General features: G+C 50.6%; 1 protein-coding gene across 4 annotated transcripts in view; it reads left to right on the forward strand.

Moving 5' to 3' along the window:
- The window catches only part of slc23a1 (solute carrier family 23 member 1), a 157,904-nt gene that overhangs the window by 115,083 nt on the left and 18,166 nt on the right, over positions 1-24,655 (forward strand). For all 4 annotated transcript variants that reach the window (XM_085995250.1, XM_085995252.1, XM_085995249.1 and 1 more), the window contains 3 exons: positions 1,581-1,737; positions 2,208-2,355; positions 7,203-7,308. In XM_085995250.1, coding sequence (XP_085851376.1) covers positions 1,581-1,737; positions 2,208-2,355; positions 7,203-7,308 — 411 coding nt within the window. The remainder of the gene's footprint in view (positions 1-1,580; positions 1,738-2,207; positions 2,356-7,202; positions 7,309-24,655) is intronic.

The raw sequence follows: 24,655 nt of genomic DNA on the forward strand, positions 1-24,655 counted from the left end.
ACTCTGCTTGAGTGCCAGGTTGATTGCGTGGGGTCGTGGCTGCCTTGGTGGCCCAGGTAGGTACTTTTTAAATTTCAGAGCCTGCAGCAATGGCCTTTCCTTTTAAGGAGGGGGGGGGAGGTGCCTTTGAATGCGGCAGCGCTGCACGGCCCAGCGTGCCGCGCTGCTGAAGCCTCTGCCCCGCCTGCTGCCAATTGCGCTCCAAAAAGGAAGTGGAGCATTTGAGTTAGCGTTTCACTTCCATCTTGGAGCGCAAAAGCGAATTTTTCAAAAGTTTAGAAACATTAGCGCCTGGCGCTAATTTTCTCAACTTTTAAAAGCTAGCGGCCCAAACGGGGCTATAATGAATTACTCTCTTTCTCCCCACCCGCCCCCCCCCCCCCAAGTTCCAGAAGTTGCAGTGTGAGATGCACCACTCCGCCATTAGCTTCACAAAAATGGCATCTCGTTGTCTGACTCGTCATTCAAATGCATTGAATGGCGTGAAGTTCCTGTACTTGCATGGTAGATATGAGCTGAACTCGCCACAAAGTTGGTGCTTGTCCATTTCAGTCTAAGTACCCTTTTTTTTAACAGTGTGCTAAGTCTTAATTACTGCATAAACACCCTCTCTGGCACTGAAAATTAATTCTTGCAAGTGTGGAGTCTCATTCCTTCAGCTTTTAATTGTTGTTGGAGATTTAAAATATATTCCTTTTTCTCAATCCAGTTTTTCTTTCTCTCTCTCTTTCAATTTCTCTACCTGATTTGACACCGAACAATGAATTCAAACTTGCACTTCCTGCTTCTGACTCTGTGCTGTTCATTTCACAATATTTCAATCTGATTGGTTAAGGAGATACACAGTTGCTTGCCCGGTTCACGCAGGTCCCAGGTCCCCTGTTGAGTGTGCCGTGTCGTTTTGATATCTCCCTTCCTTCCAGTGCAAAGTCTCATGGAAATTAAATGGGTAAAGGCTCGTCTAACTTACAGTGCCATTTGTTCACTGGCTACAGTAATTCTGGCCCAATGTTTCTTTCTAACTGAATACAGGGGACCACCAGAATTTTATGCTGTGCCTAGGACCAAGTAAGTCTTTAGGTTGAGTACAAAAAAAATCAGCAATTTTTTTTTAATCAAAGGTTCCTGACAGTTTCTTTCAAGATGATGAGCATTTTAATATAATTTTAGATTTCAGAGGAAATGAGTAAAATGTTTCGGGAGTCTTTTTTTTAAATATTTAGATATTTAATGCAAACCTCTTCACTGGAACACCAAAAGCTGTCAACAGCAAGGAAATTTGTTGAGATTTATGATCAAAAAGGGAGACAGGTCACAATTAAGCACAAGGAGCCATACTCCTCAAAATAGGTTACATTTTTAATCCAAAATGGGTGTAAGACTTGACAGTTTGGAATATTCCATTTACCTGGTCTATAATGCACTGAGGAAAGCACTCTGGTGAATCTAAACACACATTGCTGGGCCTTGCCATGTCATTTTTTTCTGGGAACCTTTATAAATTTACTCCTGTATTATAAATAAATCCTGGGGTAGGGACTTTCACCTGCAATAATTGTCTCTTGTATTTTCTTTTCTAGATTATAATAGCCATCATGGTTGTCTGGCTAATTTGCTATCTTTTAACTCTCACTGATGTATTTCCAAAAAATCCTGATCAGTACGGATTCAAAGCTCGAACTGATGCCAGAGGTGAAATAATGTCAACTGCGCCCTGGTTTCGTATGCCATATCCATGTAAGTGACAGAGAAAAGGAATGGCTTATATAAAATCTGATTTTAAGGTGCTGGACAAAAGGAACATGCATAGTAACTCCTCAAATGACTTTTTTATAACTGAACTCTGGATGAAATTGCTTTACGCCAAGGACATGAAAGGGGCTCATAGCAAAATCGACAGCTTGTTTTACACAACACTACAGGTATTATTTTCCTTTTGAAGTCCATATTTAACGTGGTATAAAACGGGCTGCCGATTTTTTGCTGTGAGCCTGTTTTGCGCGTTTATAGGAAAGGTGAAAGATCAAACATGAGCTGTTGCTTTTATTTTAAAATTGGATATTAATTTGGTTAAAGGTAAACATGTGCTTTGAATTTAAACTTCAGTAACCTGGAAAGCAACATTTTTTTTTAAGAATGCATTCCTTTTGTTTAAAGGTAGGAATGCTCTTTAAATGTTTTTCAAAAGGTTGTTTTGATTTTTGCAGGTCAGTGGGGTCTACCAACGATCACAGTAGCTGGAGTGCTAGGAATGTTCAGTGCGACACTAGCTGGTATAATTGAATCTATAGGTGATTATTATGCCTGTGCTAGGTTGGCTGGGGCTCCACCTCCACCTATCCATGCCTTAAACAGGTACACCTCTCTTCTACAGTACGTTCTGTGAACAGACTCATTTGTGTTTTGTATAAAATTTGGTTGAATTTAAGCTAGGTTACTAACCTCAGACCAGTAAAATATTGAGCAGTCTCCTACATGGTAGTAACCTAGTTAACTAACCCATTTAGTGTGGGCATGGTGGCCTAGAAATTCAGTTGCTTGCGCCAGCCGTTAGCGCCTTAAGAGAAGTGAATTTCTGGCGCTATGCGTGTAGCGTCCGGGCGCAGCGCGATCTGCGCCTTGCCCCAAATTAAGTAGACATTTAGCGCCGGCGCAAAGTTTAGCGCGCGCTCACCTGCGCGCGCAGAAAATGACGTCATATCCTTGTGCAACGCCCTTTGCGCGCCCCGATCCAGAACTTCAGTGGGACCGCCCCATTGTGCGGCCGGCGGCCCGTACGCTTGTTTAGTGGAACGCAACAGAGCCGACGCGGGACCCGGGGAGCGTAAATTAAAGGGCACTTACCCTGCACTATAAAGGGCAGGCATTTTGCAGCAAACACTTGTGCAACGGATTTCTGGAGAGAGACCAAGGAAGACAGCTTTCTGGTTTGGGCCAACACTAGCTCAGGTATTTTTGGCTTCAGGCCAGAGCGTTGCAAGTGGCCTCTTGTATATTTGACTGTTTGGCAGCATATTATGGGGGCTGCATGGGGTGCCAACGCTGAGTTTCAGCGTCATGTCCGTAGGGCTCGCAGACGCGGTGTGAGAGGGGCAGCCCTGGCTAGACGCAGAGGGGGCAACAGGCGTCGGCAACATAGGCCTTACCCAGTCAGGGCATACCGCCAGCAGCGCACCTACCTCAACATGAGTGGCGCGCGATGTGCAAAAAGGCTGAGATTCCGAAAGGAGGTGGTTGGAGAGATCTGCCATCTGCTTCGCAGAGACCTGCGTCCAAAGCTCAGGAGCAGGACGTCTCTGTCGGTGGAGGCGAAGGTGACGGTGGCCTTGAACTTCTATGCCACCGGCTCCTTCCAATCCGCTGCTGGGGACATTGCTAACATATCCCAGTTCGCCATGCATTGCTGCATCCGCCAGGTGACCAATGCCCTTTTCAGAAGGAGACGCCAATTCATCTCCTTCCCCATGGCCCTGGAGAGGCAGCATCAGCGTGCACTGGGATTTGCAAGATTTGTGGCCTTCCCCTTGGTGCAGGGCGCCATTGACTGTACGCATGTGGCTTTGCGGGCACCTGTGGAGCATGCCGAGGATTACCGCAACCGGAAGGGCTACCATTCCCTCAATGTGCAGCTGGTGTGTGACCCTAAGCAGCGCATCCTAGCTGTCAATGCCCGCTTTCCAGGCAGCAGCCACGGTGCCTTTATCCTGCGGCAGACAACTGTGCGTGACATGTTCGAGGCACAGCCTCCCCCAAGAGGATGGCTTCTCGGGGACAAAGGCTATCCTTTGTGTACCTGGCTCATGATCCCGCTCCGCGCGCCCAGGACCCCTGCTGAAGAGGCATACAACGAGAGTCATCAAGCGAGCAGGAACATAATCGAGCAAACAATTGGCGTCCTCAAGCAGCGGTTCCGCTGCCTGGATCGTTCCGGCGGATCTCTGCAGTATTCCCCGGACCGAGTGTCCCAATTCGTCGTTGTTTGCTGCATGCTGCACAACCTGGCTCTCCGCAGGACTCGGGCATTGCCACCTCACGTTGGACCACCACCTCAGGAGGAGGAGCAGGAGGAGGAGGAGTACCATCCCAGGAGGGAGCGAGAAGGTCCAAGGGCCGTCCGTCGGCGGCTTATTGAACGTCACTTCTAAGCCCCCTGTCAGGGAATGCCTTGTGGCCATGAAGGAACATGAACGCAACCGCTCCGCAAGCCCTCAGCTGGCGAAGGCAACAAACACTTACAGCAACAAACATGGACACTCTGAATAAAGAGAAATCTTTATTTTAGACCAATGAAACCCCTTCACACATGAAACCCAGAAACATTCAACGGCCCCAAAAAACAGTACATCAAGTGACTCACTCCCACAACCTGGGGAGGAATAACTGAACATTTGTTCAAAAATGGCCTTCATCCTCGGCCTTAACCCAAAAAACATCCCCAGAAACAAAACCACCATCCCCAAAAGAAACATAGGCACCGCTATATAAAATAACACTTGGCCACACCGTCTACTTATTGGGCCGCGAGGGCGAGACCTTGTCGAGCCTTTTGGGGCCCCTGCCCGGCCTGCTGCTCCTCCGCAAGCTCTGCCCAGTGGCTGCTGCGAGGCTGGGGAAAGGCTCCTGAGGGTTAGATGTCCTTCCGGCAGATGCCCTTGGGGGGCGGCCTAGACGGGGTTTGCCCCTCGAGGGGCCGGCTGGTGATTGGCGCAGCTGTGCCTGGCCAACATCATTCGCAGCCGCTTGCCGTTGAGGCACCACTGGGGGAGTGGCGGTGACGGCTGGAGGAATGTGTGCAATCTGGCGGATGGTCGGCCCTGGCTGGTGATGTGCCACTCTGGCACTCGCACGGGCCCGCACTGCAGCATGCGCACCAATCTGCCGAAGGGCAGCCCGCTGTGCTGCTGCAGCGCGGCGGGTGTCCAGGCGATGCCTGGCTGACGCAGCGCGTGTGGCAGCAGTCAGTGCCCCTGTTGCCCTGGTCTGCGACCGCAACAGAGCAGCCACTGTCTGGACGGCATCACTGATCAGCCGGCCACTCGCGGCATGTGAGGCCCCGAACTCGCGCACACTACTAGCCAGGGACTCGATGGCCTCAGGCATCCGTGCCACTACCCCCATCAGCTCGGTGTGCCGGCGATCCGAATCCTGGGCCATTTGATCGAGGTGGCGCACCTCCTCTGAGTTGAACGTGGCCGGACTGGAGTCTGGACTCTCCCGCTGGGGAGCAGGGGGCAGAGCTGGCCGACCCTTGCCACGTTGCCGGCGGCGACTGGGCCCAGCAACTGCACTCCCCTCCGAAGGCCGCGGACCAACCGCAGCCCTCCTGGGTTGCTGGACGCCACTGGTCCCAGCAGCTACACTCCCCTCCGACACTTCCTCCAGGCTCTCCTCCAGGGAAGACGTGTCCACTACTTCGGCATCTGCAGCCGCACCTGACTGCTGGCCTGATGGTCCGCCTTCCTGTTCCTCCTCCTCCTCCTCCTCCTCCTCCTCGGAGGGGCTGTCACTGGCAGCTTCAGGGAGCTCCTCGTCACCAGCTGAAAGCAGGAAGGCACAAGAGTAGCTTTAGAGTGAGGAGAGGGCGTCAGCGAGGGAGGCATGACTGGTGGCATTCAGCGCATTGGTCGGACAATGGCAAAGGAGGTAGATCGGATGCGCAAGTGCGACGAGAGAGGTCCAAAAGGTGATGTCCATACCATTGTGGCCCAGAAGAGGGTCGGCATCTCCACAGGCGACGGGCCCAATCACCCGGGGTCCCATGAGGCGACTCATGCGCTCCTCCAGGGGAGTGAGCTCCTGGATCTGGGGGCGGCCTCCCCCGGTCTGCTCCTGGTGCCTTCGGTTGTTGGCAAGTTTTGCCTGCAAGAGAAAGGACGGTCTGTAAGTACGGTGTGTAGCCCTGATGTGGTGTGCACTGCCTCCCATGGTGGAATAGCTTGGCCAGTGTGTAGCCCTGATGTGGTGTGCGCTGCCTCCCATGGTGGAATAGCTTGGCCAGTGTGTAGCCCTGATGTGGTGTGCACTGCCTCCCATGGTGGAATAGCTTGGCCAGTGTGTAGCCCTGATGTGGTGTGCGCTGCCTCCCATGGTGGAATAGCTTGGCCAGTGTGTAGCCCTGATGTGGTGTGCGCTGCCTCCCATGGTGGAATAGCTTGGCCAGTGTGTAGCCCTGATGTGGTGTGCGCTGCCTCCCATGGTGGAATAGCTTGGCCAGTGTGTAGCCCTGATGTGGTGTGCACTGCCTCCCATGGTGTAAAGTGCAGAATGTGCAATTGATGTTTATGACTGTCCCATAGCTGCTGGCTGAGGGCTGGTCATTAGGGCTTTCAGGTCCCTTTGCCCATCATGTCAGGTGTACATGCAAGGATGAGGAGGAGACTGGAAAGGGTACTCACCCTGACAATCCTGGTCAGGTCATTAAACTTCTTCCGGCATTGGACATTGTCCCTGTGGGCATCGCCGGTGGCCGACACCCAGCGGGTGACCTCCCTCCAGGCTTTCCTATAGACGCTGGTGGGAGGCTTCCTGCCAGTGTCCGGGAACAAGATGTGCTGTCTCTTCTCCAAGGCCCTCACCATCACCTTCAAGTCATGGGCTGAGAAGCGCAGGGCACGCTCACGGGCCTTCTGTACCGTTGCCATGGCTCCTTCTGATCACCAGCAGTGTTCAGGCCTAGCTGGAAGGCTGCAGTGTGCCGGCCGTTGCAGCAGAGCAAGTCGACCCTTCCCCTTTTAAGAGCTGGCCGGCGCCACGGTGTCTGCTGTCAATCAAGAAATGACCGCACCTGCGCTGCGCCCGGCCTCGGCGCTATCCCTCAGCACCGCCGGCTTCGCGCCTAAAGATAGGCGTGCATCGCCAGTTTTAGCGCTCAAGCAACCTCTTAGGGCGAAGCTACTGAATATCGGCGAAGTGCCATCAACTTTGAGCCAGGCGCAAACTTTAGCGCCCGCCCGACTTTACCGCCCCAAAAGTGGCTATACTGAATTTCTAGGCCGGTAATTTTTAAGTATTGAGAACACTTACCAGAAATGGAGGCAGGCATTTGTTAGTGCTCAATCACAGTTGATGTAACTGAGCTGTAAAAGTCTTCAATCGGTTACCAAATTCTGTTTAATACTTGAAACTTTCTTTAAAGAGAAAAACTACACCCCTGTGTATGAACAGGACTGATGGTAATCTGGAAACATCCTTTTGTCTTCCAGAGGAATCTTCACTGAAGGAATATCGTGCATCATTGCAGGATTACTAGGAACCGGAAATGGTTCTACATCATCCAGCCCAAATATAGGGGTCCTTGGGATAACAAAAGTACCTTTTATCTCAACCTTTTACTGTGCTTCCTTACTTTCCTTTTTCGCCACTTGTGTACTCCCTTGTAGTTCCATTTCTGATTCACCAGGGAGTGACCTTGCTCATCAGTACCATTCTAGGAATCAATATATTAGAAATGGTTGTGACTTAACTTTATCTTTTTTTAAAAAGTGTGTTTCTCACTTAAAAAAATATTTATTGCCGGTTGAAGCGATAATTTGACCATGAAGGATTGGTGGCGTTATTGAGCCTGTTAGTGTATGGCTCCTCAATTGATTGCCATGCAATGTTTACTCAGGATATTGGTTACCATTGTTTCTATTTGTATATTGGCCAGAATTTGCTGCCAAAACAACAGTAAGGCTAATGGCGCTCGCCATTATTTATGGGTATATGGTGCAAGAGAATTTCTGACACCAAATATGGTTTGCAACTTAAACGTTTTAATGGCCTAGAAATTCGGGCCGGGGGCTTCCCGCGGGTGCAAGCCCCCGACCTACACTTACCTAGCGTGCCGGCAGTTGACCTCTTGGCCTGCGTGGAATTCCTCTCCGAGGCCTGTCCCAGAGGCCGGCGCGCTATGCTGGCGTGTCCCAGGGGCGTAGTTAGTGCGATGTGTCCCCTGGGATCACGTGAGCAACAGGCAGCCAATTGGAACAGGGAATGCTCCATTCATAAGTCTTGACAGATAGACCTGTCAAAATGTATAAATGCTGAGGCTGTAAAACTGTACTTTACCTTCAAATAAATTTTTAAAAAAATCACACTTTGTAAATAAACTATAAATGACATTAAATAACTCTTTAAACAAAAATTTAAATTTTTGAAAAAAATAATTTTATAAAAAAAGGGGCTAAAAATAAACTTATCTTGCTTTAAAGTATTTAAAAGTAAAAAACCTGTGGAAAAAATGTTTTAATTTTAAATAATTGCCCACTTACCTTTGAAAATGAAGTCCTTACGGCTGATTTTTACATTTCTAAAATGTACAGACTTGCCCGCATGTTAAAACCTGTTTTTTAAAAAAAAAAGGAAGTTCCACGCGCAGACTCCCGTGCGCACGCGTTTGACCTCTGAACCCCTAGGTTCAGAGGATCGGAAGTGCCGGTTTCCCGCGCATGCGTAGTGCATGCAAGATTCCGGCACTTCCATCGGGTCCACGTGTGAGTACTCCGTCCGTACTCGTGCGTTGGGACCCGAATTTCTGGGCCATTGTGTTTGACCAAGTCTTGACATATTGGGCTGAATTTAGCCGGCGCTACAAGTGTGGGTTTGGAAGCGGGTCTGCTGTCAAAATCAAAATGATTGACAGCCGGTTGGCCGCCCACTCTGAACCCGCCTTCATGTAAGTTTCCAAAGTGTTGGGTCTGTGAATTCAGAACAGACCTGACACCAAGCGGTGCGGGAGGCAGTTAAGATAGTTAAATGCTTGTTAAACAGTTGTTAACTACTATTTTGTCAGCCTATTTCTATTTTACCACTTTTTTACGAGGTTCACGTCATTGGAGATCATGTCAGGTAAGTAGGTCGGGTTCTCTGTGTCTCCCCTTTGCTGTGAATAGGTGACAGCTGCAAAAGTGGTATGAAAGCTACCATTTCACAGCTGGTCACTTTCCAATATCGGAAGCTTGAGCCTTCAGGACTTGGAAGACACTTGAGCTGTATGCAGTTTGGAAGTGTTGGATTAAACTCTGTCTCCACTGTCGCCTCCTTGGAATAAGCTTTCTCACCTGTAGGGGGTGGTGGTGGGTGTGGCGCGTGCGCCCAATCAGTTATGCCCCTGACTGTTTGTGAGCGGTTCGAATCGCTCCCACGCCCCTGGGTTCTAGACACCGGACTTGGGTACAGGCGGCGATACAGAAAAGACTCGAGTAGACAGGTGGTTTGGATGTAAGAAAACCAAGATTTTATTGAAATCGAAATTAACACAATCTTATGAGAAGTTACTACAGGTAGACTACCCTTTATCTGGACTTCCGAAAACCGAAACCCTCTAAAAACCGAAGTTTTTTTCGTTCAGCGTAAGTCGTGCGTACGAACGAAAAAACCTTCGGTTTTTAGAGGGTTCCGGTTTCGGAAGTTCGGATAAAGGGTAAGTCGTGCGCACGACCCCCCCGCCGACCCCCCCGTGGACCCCGCCGGCCCCGACAACCGCCGACCCCCCCCAGCCCCGACAACCGCCGACCCCCCTCGCGGACCCCGCCGGCCCCGACAACCGCCGACCCCGCCAGCCCCGACAACCGCCGACCCCCCCGCGGGCCCCGACAACCGCCGACCCCGACAACCGCCGACCCCCCCCCGCCGGCCCCGACAACCGCCGACCCCGCCAGCCCCGACAACCGCCGACCCCCCCGCGGACCCCGCCGGCCCCGACCCCCGCCGACCCCGACTGACTTACGCTGAGCGTCAGCGTAAGTCGTGCGCACGACCCCCCGCCGACCCCCCCGCGGACCCCCGCCGACCCCCCCCGCCGACCCATCTTCCGAAATCCGATATTCTCCTTTATCCGAAACTCGGCTGGTCCCGAGGTTTTCGGATAAAGGATAGTCTACCTGTAGTATAAAATTACAGGCAAATACAAATAACTATACTTATACAGGGAATGGGGAACACACGGCATATCGAGGGAAAACAACTATCTTAACAATCCCCTTATTCTTATCCCACCCCCTATACCTAACTAGATTAATCTATGAGGGGCCAGAATTCATGTTCACCAATCCAAAATGTGCTGAATTCAAACAGCGGTGGGGCTTGGGGTTCACTCTTTGTGCTCTCTGGGGCCTGCCATCGTCTCTGGGCGCAGCAAGGGCGTCGTCCAGGTACAAGTACCCCAAGGTTAAAGTCTTTGCTTGGGTACTTTACTGCGCAGGGATGATGGTTCCTTTTTCTAGGGCGGCAGTTGGAGTTTGCATGAAGATAGTCGAAGGTCGGCTGGATTGAAGGCCCGATTATTCGAAGCGTTCTTCAATCTTCTCCCGATTCGTCTCGTCTCATTGCCTCGCCTCGTCTCGTCTCGCCTCGCCTGGTTTGTCAGTGTCCGCCTGGTGCAATGCCGGGCATTCCTGACGGGCTGGGAAAGGCACGGGCAGTGGCCGGGCGGCAAGCGCGGGACGGGGAAAAGAGCAGCAGCCACGAGGGTGGGGAGCAAGAGGAGAGAGAGAGATTGCTACCCGGGGCCTTCAGTTATACTCCTTCGGATGGCCCTTATCTGCATGCCAAATCAGGTTAGTTAATTGTCCCAATCTTGGCGGGCTAGTTTAAATAATTGTAGCAATCTAAACTAACTGTTTTTAGATGGCCGGTGATCGCACCTACTGGCCTGATTTCTGAGCTGTATTGTTATTAATGCATCTTAATCAGCCTGTACAGCCTCGATGGCTTCCTTAAGCTGTTTCCAATTATTTATGCAAACCGCTTGATGGCCTCAAGTATAGGCCTAACTGGTTTTGATCTGTCTTCGATCTGGCTTATTGCATATTCAGAGTTCTGTCTGCTTTTCAAAATACAAAAGTCCTTCTTCACAGAAACTGCATTTTAGGTTTCGATTTCCCCAAAAGCTGCTTGTGCCACAGAGTCCAAGCTTTTAAATCTTGCAGGCTTTCAGCCACGAGGTGCGGACGCCATCTTTGGGTACCCTTTTTAAAAAAATGTCCACGCAGGATCCCTTTTATTAATAGTAACCTTTGGGGAAATGTGGAAATTTTGCAAATCCTACACTCCCCCCTGTGATACTAAAACTTGCTTGAAGTATCATTCTTACAAGGTGAGCAAAATTTTTCTGACCCTCCATAGTCAACCTTCCCCTGTAATTACCTATCTAATATACCCACGACACATGCACTTCCCATTCCGCGAAAATGTAGTGTACATAAGCATACAGAGAGTAAATTACAGACTTTTATACACATCCAAGCACGGACGGGTCCGACGCCTCTGCACCACTTGGTACCCATACATCTTTATTAAACGTGTTGCAAAGAAAAACCTTTATTAAAAACAACAACCACAAAAAACAACAATCTTTAATCAGAATACAAGGAAAAAGACTTAAACAGGCGTATCTCCCTCCACCTTCACATAATGTTCCTTCCAGATCCTCTGGTTTCGGAATTCTAACAACTGACCCTTTCCCTTACACTGAATGCAAACTAGATCCCTAACTGACAAACCACGAGAATGTGGGAAGCCAGTCTGATCCACGAAGGGACCTCTGTTATTGAAAATGTCCCACCAGGGTGGAATCACAATATCCAATATCTTAGTCCCTATCTCTACTGTTTTCTGCTCTAGAGTGTAAAAATGCAAAACTATAATTGCTTTGAGTATTTTGGAAAGGTGTTCAGGGAGAGGGGGAATTTTGTAGCCAAAGTGCGCTACATACTCTTGCAAATTCGTAAAATTCTCCTTCATAGTGAGGTGAAGTGGAGGGTTCAGGAATGGGGGCAATTCGCTCCTGGGCCACCTGAACTTCTGCCTTGGGTTTAAAACAGAAACTGCTGTCACTAACCGGACACCAGCTATGCTGTCCATGCTGGTAGTGGGACACGCCGGTGGTGACACAATATGTCCCACCTCTTATATATGCTACCTGCGGGGGAACATGGCCTTGTGCCATTGCCTCCATGGTGCAATTTATAGGCTTCGCGCCAGCAGCTCTGAACCCACACTATGGTTTTGAATAGGCATTCATGTGCTGGGGACACAGGATTATGTGTGCTCCCCGGCTCCGGCACCCTGAGCGGTCAGTACCTGTCATAACGTGCTCCCACTTTATGACATAAGGCGGGACCGCTGTGAAACGAATGTGTGCACCCTCTTGAATGACTCCAATGTTGTCCACCCTTTATACCAGTGCGGGTCGGGCTAACTACTACTCCCATGATTGTGTGGTTGGACTGTCCACAATCCACGGGGACTGGGTAGGCTTCGGAAGCTAGCCGGAGTTGGCACGGGCTTAATGCATTCTCAAATGGGTGGAGGGCTGCGAGGTGCTTGTTGCTAATCCAGGAGGGGACTAAACCCTGTTTTAAATCCTCCAGATTACTGCGGCCCTCGCCCAGCAACCACGCACACCTCATTCTGCGCAGCCTGGTCAGAAGCATTTCTGTCCTCCCTTATGAGGGCATTTACTGTCTTTGCGTGCTTCTCCAACTCCGCTATGATCTCCTTTTTAAATGGACCGTCATGGCCTGGTCCTCATGCAACTCCAAGCCCACTACCTTGTTCTCATCCAGTAATATTTTCTTTAATTGTGTTTTTAAACCATTTATCTGGGTCTGCAGCTCTGTCATCCAGACTGTTGATGAAAGAGGACCCAGTGTTAAATGCAGTAAAAACATCATTCCATACTCCCCTTCTTTGCCTCCCTGCATTACCCAAAAACTCTGTTTGTGGTGTACAGTTTGGTTTTGTCGACATGGGCGAAATCGAACTCATAGAACTTCTTGAACATATCCTTTAAGAGGGCCTGGTATAGCTGCTCTGTTTCTTTGGGACACCACTCCGGTAAATGTACCTCTGTGAGATTTAAAATCACAGAGGCTACCGCGTAGTGTACCCCCCGGTACAGCATCTGATCGGTAGGGACAAGTACCAACCCATTCCCTGGTCCCTTGGTGGTGGTGGTGGGGCACCCTTCCCTGGGTAACCTTGCTGCCGGCGCCGTGGGCAGGGGCTTATGGGGGCGGGTTACAAGCTCAGTGGCATTGACTGGGATCAGGGAGAATGGGACTGCGCACACCTTCCGGCTGGCATCCCATGTCATCCCCCTCCCCGGTGTCTTGCCACTGCTGGTGGAAAACGATGGACATGCCTACGGGGCAGACCTCCTCTGACCCCCACATACAGATATAAATCCCTTGGTCCGGTTCCCACCACTTGTCCCAACACACACTTAATCCTCTGAGTCCCTGTAATCGTCCGGTGGGTGTTGTTCCCCAACCGTTCCCACTCGACTTTGGGGTTCCTCATATCTTTGCTCAGCTTTCTGAGCCACCACCACCTATCCAGAGGAATGTGTCCTTTACACGTTAAACATATTCGCTTTCCAACGGTGACGCTGACCCTAGTGGTAACGACCCGTACCCTGGGGCACAGGAGGGAGGCCTCCCCGTACGTGAATCCGGTTTGGCTGGAGTACTGAGACGAATTGGACCCCAGCCATCCTGGCCACCTTCCCTCGTGGATGTAGACGGCGGTCTCCTCCGCATCCCGCTCACCGCTCCCGTTGGTCACTATAGGTGCCCTGTCTCCCGAGCACCTGTACAGGATTCCCACATCTACATCGCCCCGCCTTCCCAGGCTCAGTGTCATCAGGGCGAATAGGATCACGATCCCCTCCACCCTGAAAGTCTTTCTGCAAAAAGATACAAAAACATGCAGCCAGGTCCCCAAGAGATTCTCTGGCTTGGTGAAGCATGGTCGGGTCCCGCAACCTCGACCCAAACATACACACTCTTAGCAGATTACTTACTTAAAACTACCCATCACCTTATTTAACTTAAACTAAAACACCCAAACTTAAGATAAATAATTAAACTTAACAATAACCAAAACTTAAACTAAAACTATATACATCCGCCGCCCGTCTCCGGGCGGCCAGGCTAATCCCTGGTTGGCCTGCGGCTCACCGCTACCCCCAGCGTGACCGCACCGCCCTGCACTGTAGGTCCCTCGCAGCCCGTGGCTGCTGGCTGAGGACCTCTGTCCTTGGACCGCTCCCTGACTCGAGGGGTGGCCCTTGGTAACTGGAGGGCTGGTGACCATGGCTTTCTCAGCTGGGGCGTCCGTGGGGACCTTCTAGGGGCCTTGGCGGGTGGGGCTTTCTTGGCCGATGGGCCTTTAACCCGAACCGCTGCTCCCTCAGGCTTGACCTCTCCCGAACCTGGGCCGCGGGCAGGTAACTCTTCGCAGCCTGCTGCTGAGAGCCTCCGCCCCCAGGTCCCATGGCTGGGTCCGGGGCGGGGTCTTCGACCTCGGGTCCCTCCCCCTCATCTGGATCCCAGAAGAGTGGGGGAGTGTCCCAATTGATGGGCGGGATGGCCCCTCCCTTCAAGCAAGCCACAGCGCCTGCCTGTGCAGTCTGAACTCGCTCTTGCTGCGGGCTGAGGATCTTTATCCTCAGACCTTACCCCAACTGGCTGCTTTCCCCTTTCGGGTGTAAACAGCTTACACTGGTTGATATGGAACCATTTTGTATGCCGGGGCATCTTCCACGGCATATACCATGGGGCTGGCTTTATCTACAATGCTGTAGGGCCCCATGTACAATGGTTCCAAACTTCCCACTCGGGCATAGTTTCTCACCATGACCTGATCTCCTACCTCCCACTCGTGGTGCTTTCTCGGTTCGAGCAGCAATCGGTTACTCCGATGCTGCCTTCCCATGTTCCCAGCCGCCTGCTCGTGGACCTGCTTCAGGTGCTCAGAGGTTTCGGGCAACCCTGTCCCGGTTTACCTCTCTGAACTGACCCTCTGAGCACCGGGGCTAGTACATGGGTGGGGGTCCGCATAATCCTGCCAGTCATTAGCTTGTACGGGGAATACCCCATGCTTTTAGACTGGCTGGCCCGGATTCCCATCAAAACCAACAGTAGGACTTCGGCCCGTTTACGGGGCGAATCCACCGTCTCCTTCCTTAACCTTTCCTTTAGGGTCCGATTCATAAGTTCCACAATCCCCGATGACTGCGGGTTGTGGGCCACGTGCCATTTCCCTTCAATGCCTAACAGCATGAGGGTGTTCTGCATCACATGTCCGGTGATGTGGCTCCCTTGGTCGGACTCCACATACTGTGGTAGTCCCCACCTCGAGAACACTTCCTGGACCAGGGTCCTGGCAGTACCCAGAGCTGTGGCTGTTCTGCAGGGAAAGGCCTCTACCCATTTGGTGAACACGTCCACCAGGACTAGGCAGTACTTATAGCCTCCCTGGGCAGTGGGCAGAGGCCCGATGTAGTTGAATTGTATCGACTGCCATGGTCCCTCTAGCCTCCTGACGTGTCCCATAGGTACCATTTTGTGGGGGTCGGGGTTATTCGCAGTGCACACAAGACAGCCTGCACAGAACTCTCAGACATCGTCCCTGAGTCCCGGCCACCATCCCGCCTGATCCACCCGTTGCCAGGTGGTCTCAGGCCCGGGGTGTCCCCGCTCCTGGACCCTTGTGGGCCAGTTGAAGGAATTCCCTCCGGTGCTGCTGCGGCACAACCCACTGTTCCCCCCAGAACAGCATACCCTATTTATCGGAGAGGGTCGCTGTGCCATACGGACCCTCTACTCCCTTTCCCTCAGCTACAGCGCTGAGGACTGCTTTGAGGACGGGGTCTTGGGCTTGGACCGTCTTAAGGTCCAGGGCTAACGCTACCCCTACACTCCCTTGGGTCCCGTCCCTACCTCTGACCGCCGCCATGGGTCTGGACCCAAATGGGTCACAGAAAGTGCCTGTGCGGGAACCCTCCTTGGCGAGCAAGTCAGCCTGCTGGTTGCCTTGGCCGCGAGGTTCTGTGGAGGAATGGGCTTTCACCTTGTGAATGAAAACCTTCCCTTCCTCCCCCACTGCTGCCAGGATCTTTTCCAGCAGGGGTTTTACTGTGAGGGGTCTCCCGTCAGCGGAGGTGTATCCGCGGCGGGACCAGATGGCCAGGTACTCCGTACACTAATTGCATGTGAACATGCTGTCCGAGCAAATCGTGTAGGGGTGGGGAAGATTTTGGGGTGTGTAACAACGTACACCACCGCGGACAGTTCAGCCTGCTGGGTGCTCATGGTGCTGGGGAGCTTAATCGCCAGGGCTATGTTTGCCGCTGGGTCGTAAACTCCACACCCCGTGAGACGCTCGCCAGCAGATACCGTGCTGGAACCGTCTACATAGATCTCGCGGCCTGTGGGATGTAGCCTGGCCCGTAAACCTATGTTTACTTCCCAAACCCCTTCAATGGAACACCGGTGGGCTGTTCCAGGATATAGCAGGTTGGCTGCGAGCTTTGGCTCGCAGAGACCCTTCACCTTCAGATTCATCTGTGAGAGGAGCAAGGTCCAGCGGGCAATACGGGCACTGCTCACTGTCCCATCCTTGATCCTCCCGTCCTGAAGCATCTGGGTGGGTGTGTGATGGGTGAGGAGGGTGATGGGAGAGGTGCCTGTGAAGATCAATGATTTTTTCACAGCCCAATGTGGGGTAAAAGATGCCGCTCACAGTTGGAGTGGCTCCTCTCCACATCCGTGAGTATCCGGGAGGAGTAGACCGCCGGCCGTGCCGCTCTTGGCGCAGCACAGCACTCAGGCTGTCCCCGCTGGCTGCTACCTCCAGGAAAAACTCTTTCCCCTAATCTATAGCCCCTAGAGCTGGTGCGGTCTGCAAGTCTTTCTTGAGCCTGACGAATGCTGCCTGGCAACCCTCATCCCAAAGCCACTCCACTCCCTTGTGTAGGAGTCGGAGGCGAGGGGCCATGGTGGCTGCATAGTCCTCAATAAAGTCTCTACAGTATCCGGTTAGCCCTAGAAACGACCTCGCACCCGTTACTGTGTTAGGGACCGGTAGTTCTTGTACCGCCTCCCTCCTAGCCTTATCTATGGCCCTTTCTCCAGCGCGTACGGTCAGGCCGAGGAATTTCACCTCCTGCTGGCTGATCTGCGCTTTCTTGGGATTCACTTTGAAACCCTTCTGCCCTAGCAGCTCCAGCAGTTCGGCCAATAGTGGGCCATGCTCCTCTTTCGAATCAGTGAACAGGAGCAGGTCATCCACATATTGGACCAACTGTCTGGGCTGGCTAAAATCCTTCAAACTGTTTGCCATGCATTGATGGAAAATGCTTGGGGCTGTTGTGGAAGCCCTGAGGCAAGCAGTTCCATGTGTACTGTTGCCCTTTTAAACGTAAAGGCAAACTTGTACTGATCCTCCCTCCTTACAGGGATGGACCAAAACCCATTGGAAATATCCAGCACCGTGAAAGTGGTCGCAGATGCTGGAATACTCCCTATGAGGTCGGCAACTGTTGCTACTGTGGGTGCGCAGGCTGGGATGTCACTATTGAGCACGCGATAGTCCACCGTGGCCCTCCAGGAATTGTCCGGCTTTCTGACCGGCCATAATGGAGAATTCACGTGGGTGGCTATCGGTCTCAGAACTCCCTGCTGTACTAACGAGGACATGGCTGCTTCCATGTCTGGTTCTGCTTCTGTGGTCATGTCATGGGGTCCCCGTCTACGCTGACCTCAAACTCTGTGGCCCTCCCGCAGTCATGTTTGTGAGTGGCAAATGTGGCCAGGTGGGCCTGCACAAATGCCTGGAACTCTGGTGGGGTGTTGCTGACCATAAGCTCGAGGTTGTAATCCTCTTTGGGCTTCGTGGTGCAGAGGGTTCCCTTCCTTTCATGAGATTACTACTATCTCACCGTTCTTTACTTTACCTGCCCCCCAAAGGCAATGATTTCTCAAATCCACTAGGATCCTGTGGCCCACAATAAAGTCGGTCCCCAGGACCCCTCTTCCACCCTCCATTTCCCATTTCATCAGGACACAGGTCCACTTGGAGCGGAGCGGTCCTAACCGAATGGCGAGCGGGATTGAAAATGAGCCAGCCTGTTCTTTACCTGTGAACCCCGAAAGACTGTATGGGACCCCGTTAGAGAGAGGCGAGGTGGTGGGGTTAGCTGAGTAGACCACGGTGCATGATGCCCCAGTGTCCAACAGATAGGTCCCCGTCACCTTTTCTACCTCCATCTCCAAAAGGGGTCTTTTCCACTCATCATACCGGAGAGAACACAGGTAAACAGGCTGCGCTGGCTCTAGTCACGGCTGTGGGTTGGATGGGGCTGACTGGGTAAGAGCACCGGTGGCGGCTGCTACTCTCCCCTGGCCAGTCAATAAGGACCTCATGGTGTCCAAAAGTGACTCGACCTCTGCGGAAGGGATTCCTGCCCCCGCCTTTTGGGCTGGGGCTGTGGAATGCTTTCCCTTGTTATTTTTCCAAGGGTTTTTGCACTCCTTCCGCCAGTGACCATCCTTCCCACACCCGTAACAATTGGTCTCTGTGTTGGGGGGGTTACTCCGTTCCTGGTGCCACTCTTTCCTACCCGGTCCGGGTTTTACCTCATGCACCTTTCCCTTGGGTGGGTGTGCATCGGCTCCCCTACCGTTTTTATAGGCCAGAGTTAGCTGCCTAATCACCGTAAGTTCGGTGGTCTGGGGATTTTTGGGGTTGAACCAGGCTTCTGCCTTGGCCCGGACCTGTGGCAAGCTGTTCGCCACCAGGCAACGGAGCCAATGGGTCAGGAGATCCCCGTTCAGGAGCACTCGGTCTGGCGTCCCCGGACAGGCCCTTCGGTACACACAAGCCTGCGGGGTTTCCCCTGGGAGTTGGATCGTCTTCTCCACGCGGGAGAAAGGACTTCCCTCATTCATCCCCATGGCCTCCAGAACCGCACCTCTAAGCTCCTCGTACCCGCTCTGCCCCCTTTTACACTCATCAGAGAGGGATTGGAGGAGACTACTCCAGGGAGAATAGCAGCATCTTGGCCTTCTCAGCGCCATCGCAGTCGTTGATGCTGGCTGCCTGCTCTACTTCCCTGAAGTGGATCGAGGGGTCTCCCTTTTCGGAGAGCCCGGGATATGGTTGACCATCGCCCTAAGCTGTTGGGTGTTAAAGGGTAATACGAACTGGTTTTGGAGGGGTCCCTCATTGTCGCCATTGACGGGTGGGCCGAACCTCCGATGCCGTGCTGGGTACAGCGGTCCCAGTTCCGACCTCTCGGGCGGGGGTTGCTCTACCTCCGCCTCCACCCCCCTTTGTTGCCAAACCTCGCTGAAACTTGGCACTACGGGTGGTAGTCGTGAGATCTCCTCTCTCTCAATCGGGTCGTCCCTAGGCACTACCGGTGACGTTGGAACTGTCCTCCCCTCATTCCCCATAAAATCTGCCTGGCCTGCCTTTGGGCTTATGAGGCATACCATGCCTTTTGCCTTCCGGAGGGCCCGGCTCAGATTTTCTATCCTCTCTTTACAGGGGCCGTGGTCTGCCTCCTCAAACCCCTGTTCGCTCGCTAGCTTGTACGCTGCCTTTACCTCCTATTCTTTCTCTTCCTGTTCCCTAATCTGCCTTGCCAAGCGGGCGTTTTTCTCCCGCAACCTTAACTCATTTCCCTTGGCCTCGGTGACTTGGCACTGTAGGTATTTCAACTGGGCCTTGTGTTCTCCCATTAAATGCCTGCAAAGCTACTAATAACTTCTCCCCTGCGAGAGCCTTATCCTGGATCTCCAGGGCTGACTCCCTTAACTCGACTGCCTGTGCTGCAATGAGCTTGTCCAACAGCTGGACCTGCTTTTTAAAACACATCAGCCAAACTGCCTTTTCTAAGGACTTCTTGTGTTCCTTTCCCTCTGTCCACTTAGCTGCTGCATCTACCGGATGCCCAGCCTTTAACAGAGTGGTGATCCACTTCTTAGTGATATTCACCTTGCTAAACACATAATCAGAAATCCTTTCCTCCATCATGGTTTGCTCATCCGAACCATTGTCTACTGCATCACAACCCTGTTGCCGGTGTCCTGCCGTGGTCGCCATTTCTGTAGGGGGCTGGTGGGATTGGCGCGTGCGCCCAGTTAATTATACCCCTGACTGGTGAGCGGTTCTAATCGCTCCCACGCCCCTGGGCTCTAGACTCCAGACTTGGGTACAGGCGGCGATACAGAAAAGACTTGAGTAGACAGGTGGTTTGGATGTAAGAAAACCAAGATTTTATTGAAATAGAAATTAACACAATCTTATGAGAAGTTATTAGTATAAAATTTACAGGCAAATACAAATAACTATACTTATACAGGGAATGGGGAACAAATGGCACATCAAGGGAAAACAACTATCTTAACAATCCCCTTATCCTTATCCCACCCCCTATACCTAACTAGATTAAGCTATGAGGGGCCAGAATTCATGTTCACCAATCCAAAATCTGCTGAATTCAAACAGCGGTGGGGCTTGGGGTTCACTCTTTGTGCTGTCTGGGGCCTGCCGTTGTCATGTGGTCTCGGGGCGCTGCAAGGGTGTCGTCCAGGTACAAGTACCCCAAGGTTAAAGTCTTTGCTTGGGTACTTTACCTTGCAGGGATGATGGTTCCTCTTTCTCGGGCGGCAGTTGGAGTTTGCATGAAGATAGTCGAAGGTCGGCTGGATTGAAGGCCCGATTATTCAAAGCGTTCTTCAATCCTCTCCCGATTCGTCTCATCTCATTGTCTTGTCTCGTCTCGCCTGGCCTGTTTTGTCCGTGTCCACCTGGTGCAATGTCGGGCATTCCTGATGGGATGGGAAAGGCACAGGCAGTGGCCAGGTGGCAAGCACGGGACAGGGAAAGAGCAGCAGCCACGAGGGCGGGGAGCAAGAGAAGAGAGAGATTGCTACCTGGGGCCTTCAGTTATACTCCTTCGGATGGCCCTTATCTGCGCGCCAAATCAGGTTAATTCATTGTCCCAATCTTGGGGGGCTAGTTTAAATAATTGTAGCAATCTAAACTAACTGTTTTTAGATGGCTGGTGAACGCACCTACTGGCCTGATGTCCGAGCTGTATTGTGATTAATGCATCTTAATCGGCCTGTCCAGCCTCGATGGCTTCCTTAAGCTGTTTCCGATTATTTATGCAAACTGCTTGATGGCCTCAAGTATAGGCCTAACTGGTTTTGATCTGTCTCCGATCTGGCTTAATGCATATTCAGAGTTCTGTCTGCTTTTCAAAATACAAAAGTCCTTCTTCACGGAAACTGCATTTTAGGTTTTGATTTCCCCAAAAGCTGCTTGTGCCATAGAGTCCAAGCTTTTAAATCTTGCAGGCTTTCGGCCACGAGGTGCGGATGCCATCTTTGGGTACCCTTTTTAAAAAAATGTCCACGCAGGGTCCCTTTTATTAATAGTAACCTTTGGGGAAACGTGGAAATTTTGCAAATCCTACACACCATTGACAGATCGCTTCTGTCATCTCAACTTTAGCTGCCATCTATTCCAGCAACATTGGTGCCCTTGACAAAATATTACCTTGGTCCCCTGAATCACTCCACGAACAGCCCCAACAACAACACCAACTTTCTCCGCAATCACCTGATGCTGCACAGGATACAAGCCATCAGCACCTGCCTGGGAGCCCAGTGATGGCATCACCATTGCCAGATTTACTTCACTTGAGGTTGTACACCCTGGCTGCCACATGATGTGCTAGGTTGACCCCACCCCACACCAGCACCATAAAGCATCCCTACAATGTCCAAGCCATTCCTTTCAGTCTTCACATTTTCTTTTTGGGTATGGGGGGGGAAGGTTATGTCTCAATAATCACTGGAACTCACTAAGACACTTCCAAAGGTGAGCACAGATCTGTCCAGTAAGACAAGCACAGACCTGTCCAGTAAGGCAAAGTGTTGAAAATATAGATTTCAATGTTTGACAACACATGAACAAATAATTTACATAATCATTGCATAAAACACCCATGTGCCTACCCTTGTGTGTTGTTAGTTGGTATGATTGAACTAGGATGAGTGTGAGGGGTGCCTAGTGAGTTGGGGAAGTGATAATGTAGATAGAGAGGGTTGGGTGGAGGTGCAAGGTATGTAGATGTGAGTAAGGATGTGCAGGAGTAGGGTAGGGAAGACAGAGTGATGGGGATGTGATGAGTGGCACAGCAGGATGAGGTTGTGTGGCTTTGCAGTAATGTTTCGTGATCTACTGAGATCATTGAAAGGTTTGCACCACTGCAGCCTGGTCCTCTTGACGACATCCCTGCTTGTGCCCTCGTGTGCAACCAGGCTGCGTTGGTCTCCTGGGGAGGTCTCTTCCGCCCTTGGAAGGGAAGAGAACAACCTCTGCGTGCTGTGACTCCCTCCATAAGCATATGGAGGGAGTCATGCGAGAGCCTAGGTGCAACTGTCCACCTTTGTGCAGTGTTTGCAATACCTCAATGCTTCAGAACACTGACAGAACAACTGTCAAAATGAATGTGGACATGGCCCGTTTAAGGAAACTGGCTGATGACGCGTCATCAGACCTGGTCCCGTTTAATTGGCTGGGAACCCTGCAGGGCAGGCTTAACCAGCCCAATCTACGTAAAATCACTGAGTGGGCTGAGATTGCATCACCGACCCCAGCCGCCCCTGACCTGCCTCGGTCAGCGAAACCACGGCCAAAGTCTCGGCAGTAGTCATATGGAGAAATTAACGCAATTGCCTCGCTTATCCTTTGGGTAGAGACATAACCTTCGTTGAACCTTTTATTCTCGTCTCTCTCTACAAATTGTGAAGAAAAGCGCAAGATCTTTTGCAGGCCTCTAGTCACGCATACTATCCTAGATGATTCATTATAGTCTGACGATACCCCTCCTAAATGGAAAAAGTTCCTGTCAAAACACCAGATGCCAACCTGTCCACCATCCTGGCTTATTGCCCACTTCCTATCATTGCCTTGCGCCTGTCTCGCTTCACAATGTATTGACACATAGTCAAACAGCTATGAATCACACATCCCACGGTCAATTAAGTTGTAACTGGATACAATAAACCCTAAAGCATCCTGGGAAAGACCAACTTAACCATTTCATCATTTCTAGCTACAATACAAATCCACAAGTAAAATGAGAGCAACAACTTTAATCATGAGATTAATCCTAATCCTACACATATATTTATACATGAATAGTGTCTCTTACAAACGGTGCAGCAACTTCAGGCGATAAGCAGATGTACAGTTAAATGTGAATATCCAAAAGTTGCAGGCCGTGTTGCGCTGCGCCGCCCTGCCGTTAGCTTTGCGACAATGACATCTCGCCCTTAGCCGCCCCTTTTTAAAATTTTAATATCGATCGTTCAAATTTTTTTAACCTCATTAGACAGATTTCAAAGGGATTATGCTACAAATGAATGCTAGGAATAACAAAATCCAGCCACTGAGTTCTGAATATATTTCCAAAGTAATCCAATATATTAATTAATCCTATTATTAGAAATTGCTATGAGCTGTTAACAGTTAGCAACTGCTTTACAACTTTCAGATAAATCACTCTTAATAAATTGTTATCTCAATCTTTGACTCATTTCTATGTTCCATTAGCAATTGTATAGGGGATGCTAGAGGCAAATGAGACTGAAAAGAATGTTGTGCAGTAAACATCAATTTCATTCAGTGTAATTATCAGTTTTTCTCTTTTATAATAAAAGGCGAATTGGATGAGGGTTTGGGTTGGAGGTGGCATTTATACGTGCACATAATAGTGTGGAGAACACGCATTGAAATAACTGGATCCAGCCGGTGTGTCAGGTTACCTTGGCAACAATCTAGCAACTAGAACACTTCGCTCTGGTGGTGAATTTTTGAAAAGCTAGCTGATTTATTTATGTTGAGTTACTTTAATATAAAAGTTGAACCTGCTGCATCTTAAAGCTCCCCAACATGGTGTAGATTAATTATTTGTAATGACTTCATGGTGCCAGTTGAAAGCTCTTACTTTTGTGCATATAATGTAATCTCTCAACTCATCTGCACACTGTGTGGAAATACTGGATTAATGGTTGCATTTCTGCAGCATGGGAGAAAGCCGCGAGCATTTTATAAGTGGAGTAAGAATCTCCAACTAACCTTACATTCTATGAGGGCTGATAATAGTCAGTGACTATGGTATCTACTTAAAAATGATAGCAACTGTTTAACTTTACTAATTGGAGTACCAAACAGAAACTCTGAAGAACCAAATAACAAAATTTTCCACATCTAAACAAATGCAATATCTAGATCTAGAATCATGTAGTCAAGCCTTTTGAGAATTTATATCCCATCCTTCAAAATACCCTAAAATAAAAACCGAAAATGCTGGCAATACTCAGCAGGTCAGGCAGTATCCGTGGAGAGAGAAACCGAGTTAACGTTTCAGGTCAATGACCTTTCGTCAGAACTGGAAAAAGTTAGCGATGTAACAGATTTATAAGCAAGTGCAGGGGTAGGGAAAAGGGTTGGGGGGTGGAAAGGAACAAACTGGAAGGTTTGTGATAGAGTGGAAGACACGAGAGATTAAAAGACAAAAGGGATGATGGCGCAAGGCAAAAGGAGATGGTAATGGGACAAGTTAAGAAAAAAAAGATGAGTCTAGATGAGGTGTAAATGGGAATGGCAGAATGATCAACAGCTGCCCTGTGGGGGCGGGGGGAAATAATTGGGGCAGAGGTTATAGTCTGAAATTGTTGAATTCTATGTTGAATCCAGAAGGCTGTAAAGTGTCCATTTGAAAGATTAGGTGCTGTTCCAATGTTGAGCTTCGTTGGAACAGTGTAGGAGGCCAAGGACAGAGAGGTTAGAGTGGGAGTGGAGTGGG

This window comes from Somniosus microcephalus, chromosome 8 (assembly GCF_052327205.1).
Source record: "Somniosus microcephalus isolate GS21.2 chromosome 8, FLI_Smic_1.0, whole genome shotgun sequence".
NCBI lineage: Eukaryota > Metazoa > Chordata > Chondrichthyes > Squaliformes > Somniosidae > Somniosus > Somniosus microcephalus.